Source organism: Anguilla anguilla, chromosome 8 (assembly GCF_013347855.1).
Source record: "Anguilla anguilla isolate fAngAng1 chromosome 8, fAngAng1.pri, whole genome shotgun sequence".
In the NCBI taxonomy this organism is placed as follows: domain Eukaryota; kingdom Metazoa; phylum Chordata; class Actinopteri; order Anguilliformes; family Anguillidae; genus Anguilla; species Anguilla anguilla.
This window is the reverse complement of record NC_049208.1, coordinates 21740703-21760378: the sequence shown is the minus strand read 5'-3', so window position 1 is coordinate 21760378 and position 19676 is coordinate 21740703. Positions and strand designations below refer to the sequence as shown.

At 39.2% G+C, this 19676-nt stretch overlaps 1 protein-coding gene across 3 annotated transcripts; it reads left to right on the top strand.

Moving 5' to 3' along the window:
- Nucleotides 1-208: 208 nt before the first annotated feature.
- Nucleotides 209-19325, top strand: LOC118233678 (meiosis-specific coiled-coil domain-containing protein MEIOC-like). 3 transcript variants are annotated; one of them, XM_035429514.1, is made up of 9 exons: nt 209-353; nt 5455-5576; nt 6529-6689; nt 8452-8550; nt 8685-9403; nt 9509-10506; nt 11176-11310; nt 12165-12345; nt 12747-19325. In XM_035429514.1, the coding sequence occupies exons 2-9, from the start codon at nt 5535-5537 to the stop codon at nt 13058-13060; spliced, it is 2649 nt and encodes an 882-aa protein (XP_035285405.1). In that variant the 5' UTR covers nt 209-353; nt 5455-5534; the 3' UTR covers nt 13061-19325. The 3 variants fall into 3 exon arrangements, with proteins under 3 accessions (XP_035285405.1, XP_035285403.1, XP_035285404.1); XM_035429512.1 differs by having other exon boundaries at nt 8685-10506; XM_035429513.1 differs by lacking the exon at nt 5455-5576 and having other exon boundaries at nt 212-353; nt 8685-10506.
- The last annotated feature ends 351 nt before the right edge of the window (nt 19326-19676 follow it).

The window sequence follows — 19676 nt, the reverse complement described above, 5'->3', positions numbered from 1 at the left end:
ACCCTAAAACAAGTATTGCATCAACAATGTGAATGGTTAATCAACTCTTTTAACTGCCTAGTTTCATCATCAGAAAGGTGGATAAGCGGTGTTTATAGTCCACCAGAGCCCCGGACGCATTTAAAATAAAGTTCTTCTGCAGTGCAGTCTGCCCTGCTCTTCCACTTGGAATCGTCTTTCACCAATGATGTCATCGATGCGTGGAAATGCATTTCCTGTGTGAACAATCCTGAAGATTGCTGTAATAATGGCGCCCGAGACGATGGAAAGATAGGCAATGACTTTTTACCTAAATTAACAAGAAAAAAACGTCTCCCTCTTTACAGCACGAAAGGAGTGCAGTTTCCATGCAGGTTAGTTGGATAATCGCACATTTGAAAAGATATATATTGTTCGCTAGCTAGATAATTTCCCAAATCGTTATCTTCAATAGCGCAGTACTGCCTTGCCCCGGACGCTTCACATGCTTGCAACAACAAATGACGCTATTCAGTTAATCGTAGCCCGCTGATCAAAGTAGCGACTGGCGTGTAGTCGTTAGCTTGCAAGCTAGTAACGTTAGCTAACGTTATTCGTCTGTTTACTATAGATCGTGCCATTCACTGGCTTTGTATTAAGCGTTGGCTAGGTATTTCTCTGAATACGAACTATTGCATTGGCTATAGTTACACTGCAGTAGTGTCGTAGACCTAGATTAGAGACTTTAGCGCCAGCAATCAATCGCAGTGACGAGTTAAAACAATGTTGATCACTAGCTTGCTGACCTAGCTTGCAACGCTTGCTCGACAAGGCGCGCTGCAGCGTGGACAGTAGACTAGTGTATTGTTGCACACGTACAGTAACCAGGTAGCTAATATTAGCCCGTGGTACTGGACACTTTAAACAGTAAAAACGTGTTACAGTGACCCATTATTCGACCAGTTACTGTTAAGTAGACAATCGGTTGTCAACAGGTTGTCAAAGACGTCCACTTTCATCATTACCCGTGTCTAGATGTTTTATAGCAAAACTGCTATACGCTAGCTCAAGTAGTTAGCTTAGACTACCTGAGCTAGCCAGCTAACAATTTGAGTTCACTCATAATAGGGAGGGCAAAACGAAGCTTTAGAATGTCGCCAGCAGTGTATGCGCGTGAGCTTGACAATACATTTCTCACAGAAAAGGTCGTTTGTTACCTTTTTTTAGTTCATTACAGTGGTGATAGAAGTTACTAGAATTAAGTGGTGCTGTGCTGTTAGCCTTTATTGATCGCTGTACAAGGTTAATGTGAAGTAGCTAGCACAATCTGACAGTACTAACCCATAAAAATGTACTTTGAATGGTACTTGGTCAATCGAACGGTAAATGTGAAAAACATTCGATTATAGTCAGCGGCACCGAAATTTTCTGTCACACCCTCGATAAACGGCAAAAGTCCCAGTAGAAGATTGAATTAAATCTTTAAAAGTTATATATTTTCTGAAACCTTATCGATTCCGCTTGGCCGTAGTGAGTGAAACTAGGCGATCTGAGCATATAGTCGCTATGTCAATTACGTCAGAAGGATTCAGCCTTGTTGTTTGCTACCTAAACTTCACAGCACACTCAAATCCCTTAGCATGCTTGTAGCATGAAGTGTCTACTTTCAAAATCCATTTAAACCATTCACAAATGACTTGGGACTTTGAAGTTATAAGTCTGGATGTATCAAGTGTCCAGTGAAAATACTGACCTGGCTATCAGTCAGAATTCTGAGAGAACCAACTGCCATAAATGACCGCGTAAAATCAACCAGTAAGAGTTATTATGATGTCACTGGTTCAGAACCCCATAAATGTAAACAGTCGAATGTTCAGTGAAATCTATCGGTTTTCGGTGCCGTCGGAGTCCCGATCTTATCATTGATGGAATTTTGGGAAAGTGCGAGCTAAAAGGCCACAAAACAGCCAATATATCACATTAATATTCCATATATGTACGATCGCTGTTCACAATACGTTAATTTACGGCTAAACTGGTATTTTAATCACAATACTTATGTTAATTTCCGGAAATAAATTTTTCGATTGTCCTCCCTACTCATAAAACGTTTTGAAGCCATCCATGCAACTTAGGCTGCCTGGGTAACTAGCTATCGACGTTGGCTAACGTTTGTTAGTGGTTTGCTTACTCGTCCGTTTGTCGCATGCTATCTTATTATATAGACTAGCTGTAACGTTAGGAATGGCTAGTTATTACCTAGTTGTGTCGATAATTGGTAACGTTAAGTGAATAGGTGTTCCTAGTACTGTTTTTAAGGTGTGTTTATTGATGGCTAGATAATAGTGCTGCAGCTAAATAGTTTAACGTTATTATATATTTCTGGCGCCTGGAGCTGCTCCAGTTGGGCTCAATGCATGCTGCTGTTAGTCAATGTGGTGTTACGTTACTAACGTAACGTCGTTAGGCAAATTTCTGGGCTGGGTTCACGAAGGGGTCTCTTCCTTGAGGTTACGGAAGATACAAAATGTGTGAGGCTCGTTGTTTTTCGTATGCACCGATTTTCATCGAAAAATACCCGGGTTTGTAAAAAGGTGCTAATCGATTTAAACAGATTTTCACCCGGATTTTTGTTTCCGCCCATCAGTGAAGTTTGTTGTTTGTCCTGCTTTTGAGAGTAGGTAAACGGTTTCCTCTTGTGGTGAAATTGACCTTTTTTTTTTTAAACGCCAGCTATATTCACTTGTATTTGTATGGACTTTATTAATATCAGATTGAACACAGACTACCCCCTAATTAATCAGGCAACTCTTTTGTACATTACAGTGCCCTGCATTCAATTCATGGTAATCTTGGAAAAAAATAGCTTTATTTTCCTAACTAAGTAGCAGAGGGTACAGTTGCCATATTTGATTGGGATGGCATGTATGCCATCCTGCCAAGTTACGCCTTGGCGGGGGCATGCCCCATACCTATATAGCACCGAGAGTTTGGCACTTTTCAGGGTTCCCCACAGAAATAACCACAACAGCCACAGACCCTCAGCCCTTAAAAACATTCAATTCTGTACATTCTCACCCCATTTCAACAGACAGAATTCATAAACAACTTCACATGTCCACACAAAGCCCCAAACTAAGGGGATTTTGCGTTTTCTCACATGTCCACACAATAAAGCCCCAAACTAAGGGGATTTTGCATCTTCTTCTTCTTCTTCTTCTTCTTCTTCTTCTTCTTCTTCTCCTTCTTCTCCTTCTCCTCCTTCTCCTCCTCCCCTTCCCCCCCCCATACTTACTGTATTTACTGTGACTAGTTGACACGGTGTATGCATGTGACTAACTATATGCATTCTGGTAATCAAATCAAGTAAGTTTATTTTGGAAAAGTGTTTTGAAGCCAGGGAAATACAGTTTGTGGGCACTGCCATGTTGTACAAACTGGAGCCAGAGACTGTGCAGTAGGGAAAAGAGGGGGCCCTTTTATTAGACAAGTCTGGTTGTCCACTAAGCGCATGAGATTCAGTGATTCGGCGGTGATGCAATCTGTTCCTGATTCGTCCACAAAATATTACAGTCTTGTCCAAATAACACAATAACTTAACACATTGGCACATGGGGAGACATTAGATGAAGAAAAAACACCGTTGGTGGATAATTTCTTTTGGGGAAAAAAATGATTGCCTTTGTATTTTGACTGTATTGCTACTGTTGGCTTACATCGAAATGGATGACTGAAACACCTATACTGGAGCCAACCACTCTGGTGCTAGTGGCCAGCATCTCTTGACAATACCTGGAAGTGAGCTCCAAAAACTCAGCCTGGTTTTGGCCACTTGGAGATGACAGACATACAGTGTGTGGCCAATCTGAAGAGCAGTTTTGAATGCCTTTTTCCTGTTGTTTACTTTTTCCGTCAATTTCCCTGGACTACATAGTCTTCTTTGCTTCTATCATAAGTTGTTAATTGTGGATTTGGTTAACATTTGTTCAAATTTGGCAGGCTGGCAAACTAATGATAAATCCATCAAGATGGAATGTGAGCGAGCTAGGGAGTTCAGATAATGTAAAAAATGTATATATATATATATATATATATACTTTTTTGTTTTATCCCATTCGACTGAACTTGGAGATTTCTCAAGCTTTTAATTGAAATATACAGTAGCCTATACTCAATGAAAAGCCCATTACCAGCCACCAAGCTGGGTAGCTGGCAAATTGTTCCTACAGTAGGAATGTGCAGCTGAGCATGCTAGTTAGCTAACGTGAAGATATTGCTAATTCTGTCACAAATGTTGGCAAGTTCGATTCCTAAATCAAAGCTGATTTAGATGGAATACCTTGTCCTAGATTCCAAATTATTTCTACACCTTACGCTATCAACTATTGGTAAATTATTTGAATGCAGCATAGATTAGCATCATTCTATATTGGCCGTTGCATGTATCACATTCTCTTATCTGTTATATTGTTCCCTGTTGAAAAATGACAGAACACGGTGGCTCTCCGCAGGTGATTTCATTGCCTTTTTTTAGTTTTTTATTCTTGGATTTTATGTAGATGACAGATGTTCACTTCTTAAAAGTAAAATAACAGTAGTACAGCATCATCCCAAATCTGCTTGTCTCATTGGTTGGAAGAACAGGCAATCTCACCAGGGCATCACCATTAGTACAGTTATGAATCCCATTTTACAAGTTTGCAAATCTTTTGCTCAAGGTTAATTATACATTTTTTTGCAAAAGTTGAGAGGTTGCAAGAGGTTGATTTGAGAGCTTGTATTTATTGAGCCGTCTTTGCTCTAGTTGTACAAGTTTGCAGCTGTTCTTGTGTGTGTTCTCACATAAATTTACAGATTTGTGTTTACAATTTTTCAATAGAAATACAGTAGATTTATGGCATATAGTGGTCAGTGAGCCTCTGGCATGCCTAATAGCCTACCGTTTTCCCCCAAGGCTGTTGTGTCTGTGGCCGCTTAGACATCTTAGATTTGACAGTGTTTCTCCAGAGACCTGAAGCCTTTTAGTCTGGGGAACAATGCCATTTTTTGTGATGTGTAAAAACTGATGATAAAGCCTGAGGATGTCCTAAAATGTACAACGTAACCCCTGGTCTACAATATTTGTTACTTTGACTCCGGCTGGCTGTGGCTCCTTCGTCTTGCTTTTTGGTTTTTATGTAAAAAAATAAAATAAAAAATTTAATTAAAAAAACTCACGAATATTTATGAACTAATGTACATAGTCAGATTTTTAAAAAGTGTATTTTACATAAATGGTTGAAGATTTTGTGAATCAAAGTGCATGAAGAAATCTAATCTGTAAATCACATTCGCAATAATATTCTGCATCAGTGCCTGTTTTGTGTGTTTATAGACTTTTGGCGTGATTGTGCCTTGCCCATGGACAAATAAGCTAGTTTTGCTTGCTTGTTCCATGGGATATTTTCTTCCTCGGTGTCTACACTGTTTTATTGGGGTATTCTCTGTCCTCAACAGGCTTGCTCCGCCTTGAATGCTCTGAGTGCTGCAATGGTACAGATTTGGAATGTGAATGGTCATATGGTTTCCATGAAAATATGGCTTACCAAGGTTCCTCTTACAACTATTTTAAACCACAGGTAAACTGGAGTCATTTGATTCAAAAGGATCCCTTTTTTAAGAGCATATTAGTTGATGTACCATCAACTAAATCCTATAATCATTGTAGTAAGCTTCAAAAGTGCAGCCTAAACTATTGTTACTTTTACCCTTTTCATATACAGTGCAGTCTTCCAAGTATTTGGACTGTGACAATTTTGTTGTTTCTGCTCTCTACTCCCAACACATTTGATTTGAAATTATACAATGAATACAGTGATACGGTACAGACTCTCAGCTTTAATTTCCAGGTATTTACATCCATATTGTGGGAACCACACAGTCCTTTTTATACATAGTTCCCTCCCCCCCATTTTGGACAATTGACTCCTCAGCTGTTTATTGGCCAGCTGTGCATTGTATCAACATGTCAAGAGTTTATTCTGTGTGGAATTTTCATTTGTTTGATACATTGAAATTTGTTTGGTTAAGCAGGCATTTGTGTTGAGGGAGGTTATGATCCTGGACATGTATAGTTTTACCTGTTATACGCATGTGATCTCACAGTATTTCATTTCAAACTGAAGCACAAATTCAGTTTTGCATTTTCACCTAGATAATTGCATTTCTGGCCCTTCATTTCTTCCTAAATTGTGAATGTAATGTAATTAAAGTTAGTATTGTAAATGGCAAATGGTAGATGTGTGATCTCTTGAATGTCACAATGTCCTAAGAATGACAACTTTTGTACTTTGTGTCAGTAGAAGGTTTCAATGTTTAATATATGATACTTTTTTGAGGATGATTTTGCAATATGCAGTGTATGATCTTGGATGGTTTGTGGCCAAACAGATTTTGACACCCAGAGTGTATAAAATGAGCCTTTTTTTCTTAATTGACGCATGTTTTCTGTCAGCCACTTGACTTTTTCTTAGTTTATAACAGCAGTCTCATTGTTTTTGTCCCCCTGACCGACTTTGTGCTTGTATGAAGGTCACTCTGAAGGAAAGCATGGACTCCCAGCTGCTGCCGTCCAAAGTGTTCAGTGATGGCTCCGCCCTGACCCTGGACCCTGCTCTATTGTACAGTTCCTGGTCAGTGTTCACTGATGATGTCAAGCCTGCTGCCACCTTCCCTGATGGAAACCTGTCCAGGTAAGGAAATGGCAATAAAGGAATTGGCATGGCAAGTATGCCAACTAGCAGATTAGTTTGGAGCTGCATACCCCATATCTGTACGGTGCCAAGAGTGTGCCATTTTTCAGGCACACAGCTATTGTTGTAAACAATTTGTTTTCAGCGAGGTGTATGGACAGCCGGCTTTAGATAAGCCTGCATTGTAAATTACAATAAAGGGATCATGACCCTGTAAAATTCATGCAGACAACAGAGCCAGACAAAATAAAAGGCAGTGCATCTGGGCAGTGATAATAAATGAGTGTTTGTAAAGTTTACCTGGAATTTATGTCTACAAAAAGGCCACAGTGTATGGAAAATGGAAGTTTCAAGCGACAAAAAGCATCTCTACTTGCAAGCTCGTACTGAACTGTGCACATTTTGTACTGCTTTTCTCCCCATTTTCTCACAAATTTGTATTAATACCCAGTCGTATACACCCAAGCTCATGCTGTAATTTCTGCAGCTGTTTTAGGACCATGGAGACTAGCATGCACTTTCCTCTGAACCATGTCATGTTGAACAGCTGCTTTCCCCAATTTCATGGCAACCTTTATTCTAAGCTTGCACAATGTGTAAAAAGTTAATCAGCCGTGGACTTTTGTACTGTGTTCTGTAGCATTGGAAATAGCTGTTTGAACTAAATATAAAAGTAACTTAGGGTTTGGAAATGTACATTTTGTGGTAAAGCATACTTTATAAGTGGCTTAGATTTTTATTTATATTTTGCAACAAATCCTTAAAGGCATACTATGCATGATTTTTCCATTGAAAATATGAAAATATAAAATAACCATGGTATGCACTGGAAATCTTTGTCTTTACACATTCTTGCCAAATTCCTGCACCTTTATCTGTATTTGTTATGCTAAAATATGTTTGGGATGTTTCTAGATATCTGGCTGTTTTCTGTGGGGAGTGGTGTGTGTGGCTCCAGAGCTAGCGAGCTAAGAAGTCCAGATACAGCGAATCAAAAGACTAGCCGACAGGGCTTGTTCCAAGAACTAGAGTTAACCTTGGAATTGCATTTCCTAGGTGATGTCAGCTGACATTCGCCATGCAGATTAAAAGCAATGCTGGATTGTTGGATTTCTTTCTGTTGGGCATGTACGTAATGTTACTGACAGTGTGAAGCTGGTGACAATAAGGACTTTCACGAGGGTCTGAATTTCCTAGTTTAACGTTCCAACGCTAAAACCACTATTATGTTCAACGTAATGGAATTAATTAATCTATAATAGAATCTGCCTTCTTATTTTCGCTCACAGTCGCTCATTTCATGGTACTAACGTTACCCCTAGCTATCCAGCTAGCTACGTTAGTTGGAGTAACTTACTCGGCATGAGTGGCTGGGGTTCAAGACAGAAGGGGAGACTTCTTTGATTGTAAACACAGGCAAAGAAATCCTGCATAGTATGCCTTTGAATGTTACAGCCATTGATGGTAGCAAACAGAAAATGCAGCTTTCTAGACTGCTTGTTATCTCGGGGCCAGTGGCTATGGCCCACCGGTGATAAAATAGTTAATAGCTTAATATATGTCCTCTTTTCTTTATGCTACAATGGAATTATTTGGAATTGTTTATTCTTTTTCCAATGCAATATTGTAAGTTGCTTTGTGAGCATTACTTTCATCATAACATAGTTATGCTCTTGCTTTAACTGGCTGCACATGTCTTATACAGATCACTGCCATATTGGGTATGTGATGAATTAAGTACATTTTCTCAATTCTTCTATAGGCCCAAAGTCAACATGACATATTCTGGAAATGGCCCCGATGTATTTGAAATGGTCTCCAGTATCCTTGAAGAACCAAATCCTGAACATCTTGGATATTGGTATGTGTGGAATGCTCATTGATGATTTCTTTTAAGCGTCACTTAACTTTTCTTCATAGGCCTACAAGTGAAACAAATGTTGAAAGGATGTAACACATAATATGATATAACAAACAGTTTATTTTTCTGCACAGGAATTCATCTTCCAAGCTGTTTCCTTTTTGGGCTGCAGACAATGACCACACGAGCCAACAGGAGAAGATGGTGCAATTTGGAAATGGCTCTTCTGATGTGATTGATACTAGTAGCTTTTATCAGGATGCTTTTCAGAAGATAGAGGAAGATCACATGGACAGCATCTACCATGGTTTTCAAGGCCTTGACCTTATGGACTCCTGGCTTGTGGGTGATAAAAAATATCCACACCCCGCCAGCCTGGACTCCTCACATTTCCCTCGCAGTTCTTGCAATCAAGATACCCTGCTTAAAGGACCCTCATTTAGTCCCAGGGATGACTTTGGATTCAACAAAAGAGAGTGTGACCAATGCATGCAAAATGGCAGTCAGGATGTCCTTAATGGAAGCTTTGAGAAGGTACCAGGTGAGTTTGGAATGTATGCATTTCATAACCGTAGCAACAGCAACAACACACGACTGCAAAAGGAGTTCAAAGTGGAACAGGGCAGAGATAAATTCTCGAAATGTGGAAGTTCCATGGAACAGACAAGGTTCGCATGTGAACGAAGCAGCCCTCCTCATAGTGAGAAATGGCCTCACACAAGCCAGCAAAGGCAGTACCCCTATAGAGGTTATGAGGAATATAATGCCCATCCACCACAGCGGAAGACCTCCCCATCTCAGAGTCACTATGGCATTCAACATACCAAGGTGAATGGAAGGATCTGGAAGACAGGTGAACATCTCAGTCCAAATCTGCGAAATAATTATCTGTCGAGCAGAAAACTTTATGGCCGGTGTCAAACTAATGCTGTTGACTCTTCTTGTGATTTCACCGCAGCTGAAAACTTAGAGTTCCGAAATGGGGATTATCTGCACCCAGGAAAAAGTGCCCTGGTCTGGTCTGAAGGGGATGCGTTGAGCCCTTCTTGGAAGTCCAGCTTGCAGAATGGGAAGAGCAGCAGCCCAGGTCACAGCCCACAGGTGTCCTTGTCAGGTTTGTCAAACACATCCTGCAATGGAAACCTTACCAAACACCTGCTGACTCCTAGCCCCAAGCCATCTTACCGCTCCCAAACCTCCCCAATCTCGGTGGGGGGAAGGCAAGAACGCAGAGCCAAGCCAGGAGAGAGTCATCCTGATGCGTGGCCCCAAGGTATGACTCCTGGAAACGTAAACCTGAATACACCTGGCTGTCATTCCAGATCGGATCCCTCAGTCACCAAGTACCACCACAGCCAGCATGGTTACCCATCCAGCTGGTCAGCAGCCTCAGCCGGTGAGGATCCCGACAAGTACCTTTATAACCGGACCAAGCATAGCCCAGATGGCCGTGATGATGGCAAGGGGGTGAGGAAGAACAAGGACTGGCTCCCTCAGTCTGATGCATATGGAGGCTCCAGCCGGCACCAGTACAGCAACAACAACAACTACTGGCGCAAACAAGACCAAGAAAAGAGCTGTGCTTCTGACCTGAGCTCTGCTCAGTTTTCATCCCCTTTCCAGCTCATGATGGGAGACCTGAAGCAGAACTCCAGCCTGGCCCAGCTTGGCCTGCATGGTGGTGGAGGTGGAACTAGTGGAGGCTTCCCATTGCCTCAGTGTGGATTCCCCTTCCCTGACCTGATGGAAATGCTCCAGAGTGAAGATTTGAGCCACCTCAGCCCTTTTGTCAGTGAACTGCTCAATGGTGATGTGCCGCCCCCTTACTTTGGGTTCCCTCCACTCTTTAACAAGTACAGGCCTATGAGGAACCGCAGCGGCCCAGCCAATGAGCTCCATGTGCAGCTGGAGCTGTGCTATGAGCAGTGGAGAACCCTGGAGAAGGAGAGGAAAAAGGTAAAATCTCATGCTTTTTTACTTTTGACCTTGGCTTTGCAGCTTAGATAAGTATGTTTGATGGTTCTCAAGGGCTTTTGGCCATTTTAGAAATTTCGGAAATTTCCTACATTCTAGTGAGTAACTAGCCTAGTCTTGAAGACCATAAGGGTCTCCACTTCGAGTGCAAGTCCTTGAGAACCATCCCAGGCATTAAATGAACAAAAGACATCCTTATCATAATGAAATAAACAAATTCTAATTCTTCAGATCTCTTATAAAAAGTTCATATTAAGTAGCTTCTATAGCTCACTAGATCAGTCCCCTTTAAAATCAAATGACTCATTTTGTTGAGAGAATAACTGTCTTAGGCTCTTTGTAAGTTTTCTAGAGCATCTACATATTTATCTTACAGTGTGGTGCCCAGGACTAGACACATGACCTTATGGAGATAAATCTAATGCATAGTGGTTTTAGCTAGTCTAGGTCTTGCCATTAGTAGGTTAGTGTACTGCCAACAGGTGGTTTCCACTCAGCTTGCTTCTTACAAAGCATGGATGAGCTCTAACTAGTATGTTTTATGTGTGTTGCCCTCATCCCTGCCATGGAAGCCTGTGTATAGCATTGCTAGTGAACTATGATGTTCGTAATCATTCTGTTCGTCTGAGCCTTCTATGATTTTGTTTTCAGACTGAGGCAAATTTAGCCAGAAACTTTCCTGGGAGGAGAGTTTCAAGCTCCAACAACACTCCCATTCCCTGTCTCCCAGCCAATCCGTCCAGAGTGGATCGTTTGATTGTGGACCAGCTGAGAGAGCAGGCTAGGGTGAGTTCTGTCTATGAGTTATGTGAGTGCTCTCCATATGATGTGACTAAACTTCTGTTATTAATGTGTAAGTTAAAGGTACACAAACACAGAATAGAATTTTATAAATATGATTTTTTTCATTTTTCATATTGTCTTTAGTAATGCTTATAGTAGTCTTTTTTATTATTTACTTTCATGTATTTGTATTTTCATTCATGTACATTCATGTTGTTACATTGATGGATGTTTGATGGGCAAACTAACATTAATTAAAGTTGCACGCTTTTGTTATCTCCAAACATATGTTCGTTATTAACAACAACAAAAAAAAACCATTTGGTTTACGTACCACACTGTAGTGCATGGATGAGCCTGGCAGTCTTGGATCAAATCAAGACCTGTGGACTGCACATGAAAGGTCTTTTTTCAGCCCCGCTCTGTGTGAGCTTAGCTCTAGTCTGCGACGGGAACGAAGCCGCTGTGACACTGTGTTTTTTGGAGAACCGTGGATGTCTACATTCTCCCAGGTCAACAGTGGGGTTTCACACATGAACGTAGTCTGTGGTTGCAGAAAATTGTCCGATCAGAATTATGGTGGAATTTGCACATGCTCGGCCCCATGTTGAGTGTCAAATGAAAATAAAATAAATAAAAAATTTTAAACACCCCTGCAAATTGGTGGTTATTTTTCCCAAGCTGAAGCAACATTTGTAAAGTGTTGGACTTCGCTTACCAAAAAGTTATGTGATCTATAAGGAGTAGCACTTATGAAACCTCATTCAACTATAAGATTAAATATGTGGAAATATAATATTAAAATGTTGTAGCCTATATTTGGACTTGCCTAGAGTCATAATTGTTCATTTCTGAAGGTTGTGGTATTGGTTGGAAAGATGGAACGGATGCGCAGTGCTCCAGTCCACGCTAATATCACCACTACTCTGGAGCGCCACCTGGAGGCCATCCGTTTCACCCAGCAACGCCGTAAAGATGAGATCGTCAACACCGCCAACCGCCAGAGACAGGGAGCCCCCAGATACAGTGATGACAAAGGTATGAAAAAACTCATTGGTTTAAACTAGTCGGTGATATAAGACCTGTGAGCAGTAAAAAAAGAGTGTTTTTGGATAGCAATAATTCTGCTTTTCATGAAGTGAGTGGAGTGATTAAATGAAGCAGAGTCTAACCGGTCAAGCGAGCCTGTTCTAATTGCAGCAAGGCTGGGGTCAGTTCCATTTCATTTCTGTCAATTCTGGAAATTGAAACTCATGAGTGAAAAAATCATATATTTTATGAGCTTATTTTAATTAACTTAATTCAGTTTTGTTTATTGATTTGAATGACTTTAAATGGAATTCATGGAGTCAAATGGAAATTACTAGCCCTGGTCAGTACATCATGCCAGCCTTACTAACACTCATTCTTTTCGGTTCGGTCACGGCATCCATTTGCAGATGTCCTCGCCCTGGCAGCGGCAATCAAAGAGCTGGCTACACTGACCAGAAAGGCCCGCACGGCGCTGTGGTGCGCCCTGCAGATGACCCTGCCCAAGGGCGCACTGGGGACCGGGGCGCGGCATGCGGAACTGGAGCGGGCCCTGCTGGAGCTCTGCAACCCAGGAGAGGGCGAGCCACAGGGCCCAGGGGCCGGCGACACCCAACACCCAACAGGCCCGTTGAGCGACAAGGAGAAAGCCGGACCCAGAGGAGGTAGGGAGGCCAAGGCGGAGATGGAGATCAGGACCGCCAACGATCCGAGGACAGAGTGAGGCTGTCGCTGGATATCTACACACATTTCAGCCGACTTGGAGACGAGAGAATGCATCAGGATGACTTTATGTGTATGTTTTTCAGTCTCAGAATTTACATTATGTTCATGTTCCTGATGTTTGAGGCAAAACTACAATAAGGCCATTTTAATCATTGCATATCCTCACCGAATGTTCAGTTTTTGGTTGCTAGAGCTATTTCTTGCAATATCTTATGTTCAGTTAATAGCTAATTATTTATTTTCTGCACTTGTTTTTGTGTTGTGTTTCCTTGTATGTTCAGTGGCTTTGTAGCTGTAGATAGTTGCAATTAACACTTATCCCACAAATCTGAAGTTCTAGATGTTCAGTGGTAAATTGCATCTAATTTAGTCTTTATCTGTAAAGTCTGTGCTGAATCCACTGTGACGTGCCAAAAACAAAATCTTTTGGAATGTAATGTAAATACCAGGAACACCTTGGTTTTAACTTGACACACCATTTGTTTTGTTTATTCATTTGTACCTTTCCTCAGCCTGTGAGATTGCCCAGGAACAGCAGACAATCTCTGCTGTCATGTTCTGTGTAGTAATATTTCGCATGGTCCACACAGACAAAGCTCACAGTAGTATTCTTAGTGTAAATGGCCTACAAAGAAATGCAGAAATAGTAAATAGCTACCAATATGTGCTTGTGAGATCTTACAGGGGTATTATTGACTTTGATGTGGGACTACTTTAGATAATGGTTAAAGCATTTATTCTCAGGATTAGTACTTTGACTTACTAACACCATTTGGTAAGTTAATGAAAAAACTATATGACTTATTAAGCACTTAAATCTATATTTTATTATGTTGAAGAAATATCCAGAAGTATTGCATATTTATTTTAATAATTAATATTGTGTTAAATCATTTAATATAACATTTAATGGATTTTGTTATTCAGAGTTTCTTATTAGATGAGATTGAACTATTTACTCAGGAAATTCTTATATTTAGATTTTGGGTTATACATGCAAGGACTTTTTCAGAAATCTAACTATACTAAGTTACCAAAGCTGTTACTGTTTGCTTAATAACTGATCGTTAATGCATTACTTGTTTGTTACATATTCTGCTGTAGCAGTATAAGCTAAACAAATAGTCTTTGTACAATAGCTTAGACAATCACTAAGTTTCTATGTCTTAAACTACACAATTTGAATGTAGAAAATAACCACAAATTTGTTTCCGCACACATTTCACGATGAAACATTTTAACACTAACAATAGTGTCATGTAGGCTTTTGTTTTGTAATTGTATTGCTTTAGGTTTGCTGGATTTAAGTAAAAATATCTGATATATATATAAGCAGAAAATATTAAAAGGCTGAAATGTTCACAGAGATAAAACCTCTTGTTTGTAACTTCTGCCATTCTAGTTAAAGAGCAAAGCACTTTTTTTCTTAAGATAGGCTACCTTTACTAGTGTAAAATCAATGTAACCTGCCTAAAAATATACCTGTATCTATTCTTCTCTTCACTGAATCATATGGCCATGATAAAAGTGAGGACAGCTGTCTGTTGTAAAGAGAGATCCCTGATTGTTTTGGTTAGAAGCGGTATCTGGTGCAAAACTAGATGCCACCCTATTTGCCCACTCGATTTATAAGTGAGTCAAGGTAAGTGATTAGGTGTAGTCTGTTGGCCTGTAATTACACCAATGATGAACATGAGTATGCTGGCCATTGTGTGCAACTATAAATGTGACAATTATAGTACTGTATAACTAGATAAAGCGTCCACTACCTCTTTTGTTTTTTTCTATAGGTAATTGTCTTTGGAAAGAAAATCTTAATCATATTATTGAGTTTAAAACATTGAATCCCTCCATTAATATGCTGTCATGATTCATGTTCAGTCTGTTCTGTTTAAATATAATCTGAAGGCTTTAATTGCATTTAGTATCATGTTGACATTCAGCACCATGTAAAATGTCTTGAATGACATCCATTACCACTACCGACATTTATTTAAATACAAAACTGCTTTTGCGGATTTATACGCAAGTGAAACGCGTATTGTTATAGATCGTGGAAATGGCAAGTACCGTAGGAAGCCCACTCTTTAAGTTGCCTTTTATTCAAACTGGAATATAATCATCTGAATTTATACTGTGATCTCAATGTGTACTGTGCCATTAGGCTGTTTTGTCAGTAACATTTGTCATTTTTTCACTTGTGATGAAGATGCTATGGCTTAGCACCGTTTGGTTTATACACTACAAGTTTTATACGTAATATTGTTGGTTCTGTTGTGTAGTTTGTTAGACTTAGTTTACATTGATGTTTTTTATTGTTATAATTATCCATTTGTAGCCAGAAAGATAAATGAATGTATTGGATCCTGTGGTCATGTAGATCAGGGTGGTGTGTGCGTATGTTTGTGTTTCAGTATGTATTTTGATAATTATGATTGGACAGAATTGATTTTAATTGGTTTTTGAGTGCATTTTACTATAAGGTGTATGTGCCTTTTCAGTATTCCCAAAATGGTACACTTTATGTGGACATTACGCTTTTTTGTGTTTGTGTGAATATATTTTCTATTCAATACAAAATGATTGCAGTTTTATTTTGTATTTTATATAGTACACCAGTTTGATGTGTGCTTAGTGAAATCGTAGACAATATGTAGCATGTTGAATTTCTTTTGAAAAAGAAACAAGTTAAAGTTGATCTTTATGTGCATGTGTTATTGCAACAGACCTAGGGGTTGCTGTAGTCAAATGGATGACTCAAGCACTTTCCTGCAGGAAACATGTCTTTTTAGTGGCATGTTTTTATATTTTGAATTCTTACAAGAATAACTATCATATTGGGAACAAATGGATGCCTTCTCACAATTTATAAATTTGTTTACACCTCTTTTGCTTAGGTGGGTTGGGTATTACTGGGTGTGTGTAGTGGTGAGCAATTTGATTCCATTAGTCAGTCTGCATTAAAAAGTTGTTTTTATTTCAATATAGATGGGTTTGTCCCAGTCATACGTTGAGAAGTGGAACTTGAAACTGCTGGGTTAAAGCGGCAATTTGACTGTCAGTTTCTGCCACATGAAATAAGTTGCCATTTTTATTTTATTTTATGCTTAGCTCTCACACTTGCTGAGGTAAATTAATGTCAGCATCAGTGGAGAAATGTTTTTGTTTAAAGCCAGCATATCCCATATGAGAGTACATTTTTAAGGCGCAACAGAAGGACTCTTGCTCTGTTTTTGCTGAAGTTATTGTCCGTTTTCTTTGAAGCTCTTTCTATTGAATTGGAGTGTAAGGCTCTTTTGATTTTGACCAACTGTGAAAAGAGGATCAACTGCCTCTCCATAGCAGGTTTTCTGCTTCTATTTTTGAAAACCAGAGAACTCTGAACAAAAACAATGACCTGTTTTTTGCAAGCAGTTGCAAAACATGTTCATATCTTTCAGGCCTTTGTTTATTCTGAACTATCCTGTTTGAAATTAGGCCTTTGCAGTGTAGCCATTCTCTGGATTTTACTTGAATGGTCATGGACAAGTATTTGGCAGTAATTGTTCTGCAGTCCAGTCTGTGTTCTGTGTTTTCATACTTAAATATGAAGTGGCAGTATGCATATGGCTTCTTATTCTTGTTATTGCCATACAAGCAACAAATTAAGAAATGCGGGGTGTAACAATGATATGGTTTTTTGAGACTTCAATACTGTTTTTAAAATGTTGGTGCAGTTGTACTTTTGAGTTGGCTTCATAAATGTGCCAAGAATGGGATAAAGAGTGGATCTGAGCACAGGGAAAGAAATAACTGTTGTGATGGTTCTGTTGCACTTAATACATTTGAATACAAACTGGCCACTGCCTGTGTGTCTCCTGGTTTGATTGAATTGATTCATTTTAGGACATGGGATCTCATATGTACATTATGTTATGAAGGACAGTCCAGGGACATGTGACTTGTGATGTTAAGCACATTACGACTGAAGAAACAATCCCAATTTTCCTATGTAGTGTATGTAGCATTGCGCAAAGTCCACATTTTTCTCTTTTCAAGTAGTACATTGAGTACAAATTGGGTTTAGCTTTCAGGAGAATGCTTGTTATACCCCTGACCTGGCAACCCTTTTACAGGTAATACTTCTATCAGGATAATCAGCATTTAATGGAATATAAAAGTGGCATGGAATGTATTTATGCAATAATATTCACAAAAAATGGTAACAAACTGATTAGTATGTATGTCATTTTTGAATGAGACCATTACTTGATTTTTCAGATTTGTCTTCATTCCTTATCCAGCCAGAGGCAGCAGGAATGTATTGGCTAACACCAAGCCTTTGCACATGCCATGCTTCATAATAAGAAAGGGAATTCAAATGCAGACTAAATCTTAAGCAATGCATTTTACAACATAAAAAGGAGACAAAAGGTGTTCTTTCAGCACTGTGACCAGCAGAGGGCGGGGTGAACAGACAAACTGGCATGTGTTTGTTTCTTCTCTCTTTGCATTCTGCTCACTGTGGACCACTGTGGTGTTTTTGAAGAGATTAGGAAATAAGGATTTTTTATGTTGTTATTTTATTTCTGGAAGTCATGTCATTGAAACTAGGCCAAAATAGGAAATTGCCAAGAAAATATGTTGTTAAAGATAGTTAAATTGAGTTTTTTCTTTGTTCTTTTTCGCTTGTATATACGTAGATGATTTTATGTTCTGTATGACTTCGCTGGTGGAGTGATTGTAGATGCTTTGCTGTTTAAGAATTCCTTGTTTTGCAAATTTGGGAGACCATTGTGCTCAAATTCTGGACTACCTGCACTACTGAAGTGAACATTCAGGTACCCACATTTAGACCTTTAGACCCTGCAACTGAGGAGTAAGGCAATACCTTAAAATCAAGTTTACGAGATGCACTTGTGTGTCAGCAAACACGCTATTTGAGATGGTATACGGGGGTGGGTAGGGTGTGATTGGTTTGCCCTCAGACCAATCACAGTCAATGTATTCTGTGCTATGTAGTTTGTATCCTGACATTTAATTTTCCTCCAGCAAGTATTGAAACCTATTATTAGGAAAAAGGAATGCCTGCTACCACACAAAAGAACATGTAATCAGATTTTTTAGTCTGTCAGATTCATTTTGCATCATGTTCACTGTAGTTCATTGCCTGTGATACGTACAGTGGAAACATTTGTCTTATCATTGTCCCTCAATTTCACCATCACATTTCAAGGTATTCAATTCAAAACAGGACCTTAAAAATCAACAATGAAGTGTTGCTTTCTGTTTTAGTTTAGCTGCATTTTGTTTTCCAGAAAAGTGTTTTTTTATATTTGATACTTTTTTTCCTTTTTGAGTGTTTGAGTAAAACCCTAATGAGCTCACCTGTCCAGGTAAATACTGCATATCATCTTCAACCTGTAGCCAGTGTTAGTAGTGTGGGAATAGTTACTGGAGTAACTCAGCCCATTGTAGTGTTGCAGTGAAGTTAATAACGGGATACTATGATTTACTGTAATGTGTATCAGAACAAGGAATACTGCGATGTGGAAGGTTCCTAATTAATACTGATTATTGATTATATGGCTTAATTCCCATTTTATGCATCCTGGTTTAAAGAACATGTATTTGTTGATGGTGAATTTACTGTGTGTTAATAAACCTTGACCAGTAATTAACAAATAAAGATACAAAATGGGGAAGAGAAACCACTTGTGGATATATTTTGAATAGGCTGTATCCACAAGATCATGCTTTGGATATTTTGATGTTATGTTGAGACCAAGTACTTCGGTTTTGAAGCTGTTTTAAGAAAAAAATTGTTTTAATTGTGTATGAGTGGAAAACTAACCAGAATTTGGAAAATGTGCTATATCTTCATATTCTCATGCAATTTTTTGTGCAAAATATCGTTATATAGCTGTAAAATACTTAATCCACATTGGCCTCCTCATGTCCATTTCACTCTGCTGTATTGGTTTACTTGCATGAAGAGCTTAACGTTGAGCATCATTGTACACTATGCCTTCTAACTCTTGCCTGAGCTTTCATTTCCTGTTTTGGTAAATAGTTTTTGTTCTGATCCTGTCACACATGTCTCCCCCGCTAAACTCTATAGAGCCTGTGTGGTGGTTCACAATTTGATTCCAGTGCTGAATTTCTGTTTTTATTTTGTTGGGTTGCAGAGATTCGTTGAATACTAAGAAACATGGTTAAAGATGTTGAAAGTAATTTAGAAGATTTACTGACAAAAATAACAAATAAAAAAATGTATTACTTGAGCCTGTCGTCCGTTTCCTTTTATTCTGCCCAAATAATGAAGAACTGTCGCTGCGATTTTGTCTTGTTATGCTCATAATTTTGTTGCCACCTCTTTCTGTGCATACAGAGCTCAAGATTCCGGAAGGTTCTGCCAGCATAATATCACTTATAGTTTTTTTTTTTTTTTTTTACCTCTGTGATTACACTCACACTCATTTCTTCCCAACCCTGTGTCCCCTGCTCAGAGATTCCACTGATATGGGAACCAGATGCGCTGTAGTAGTTTCAGAGAAGAATAACATGGTCAGATGTTTTCAGCGCTGTAGGAACAATTTATGGCTTGCATGTTGGGATCATACTGCATGTGCATA

Coding starts and splice junctions, on each gene's coding strand:
- LOC118233678 (XM_035429512.1), top strand. CDS start 5,535: ATGGCTTACCAAGGTTCCTCTTACAACTATTTTAAACCACAG. Junction 10,507..11,175: donor TGGAGAAGGAGAGGAAAAAG/GTAAAATCTCAT, acceptor TTTTGTTTTCAG/ACTGAGGCAAATTTAGCCAG. Junction 12,346..12,746: donor CAGATACAGTGATGACAAAG/GTATGAAAAAAC, acceptor ATCCATTTGCAG/ATGTCCTCGCCCTGGCAGCG.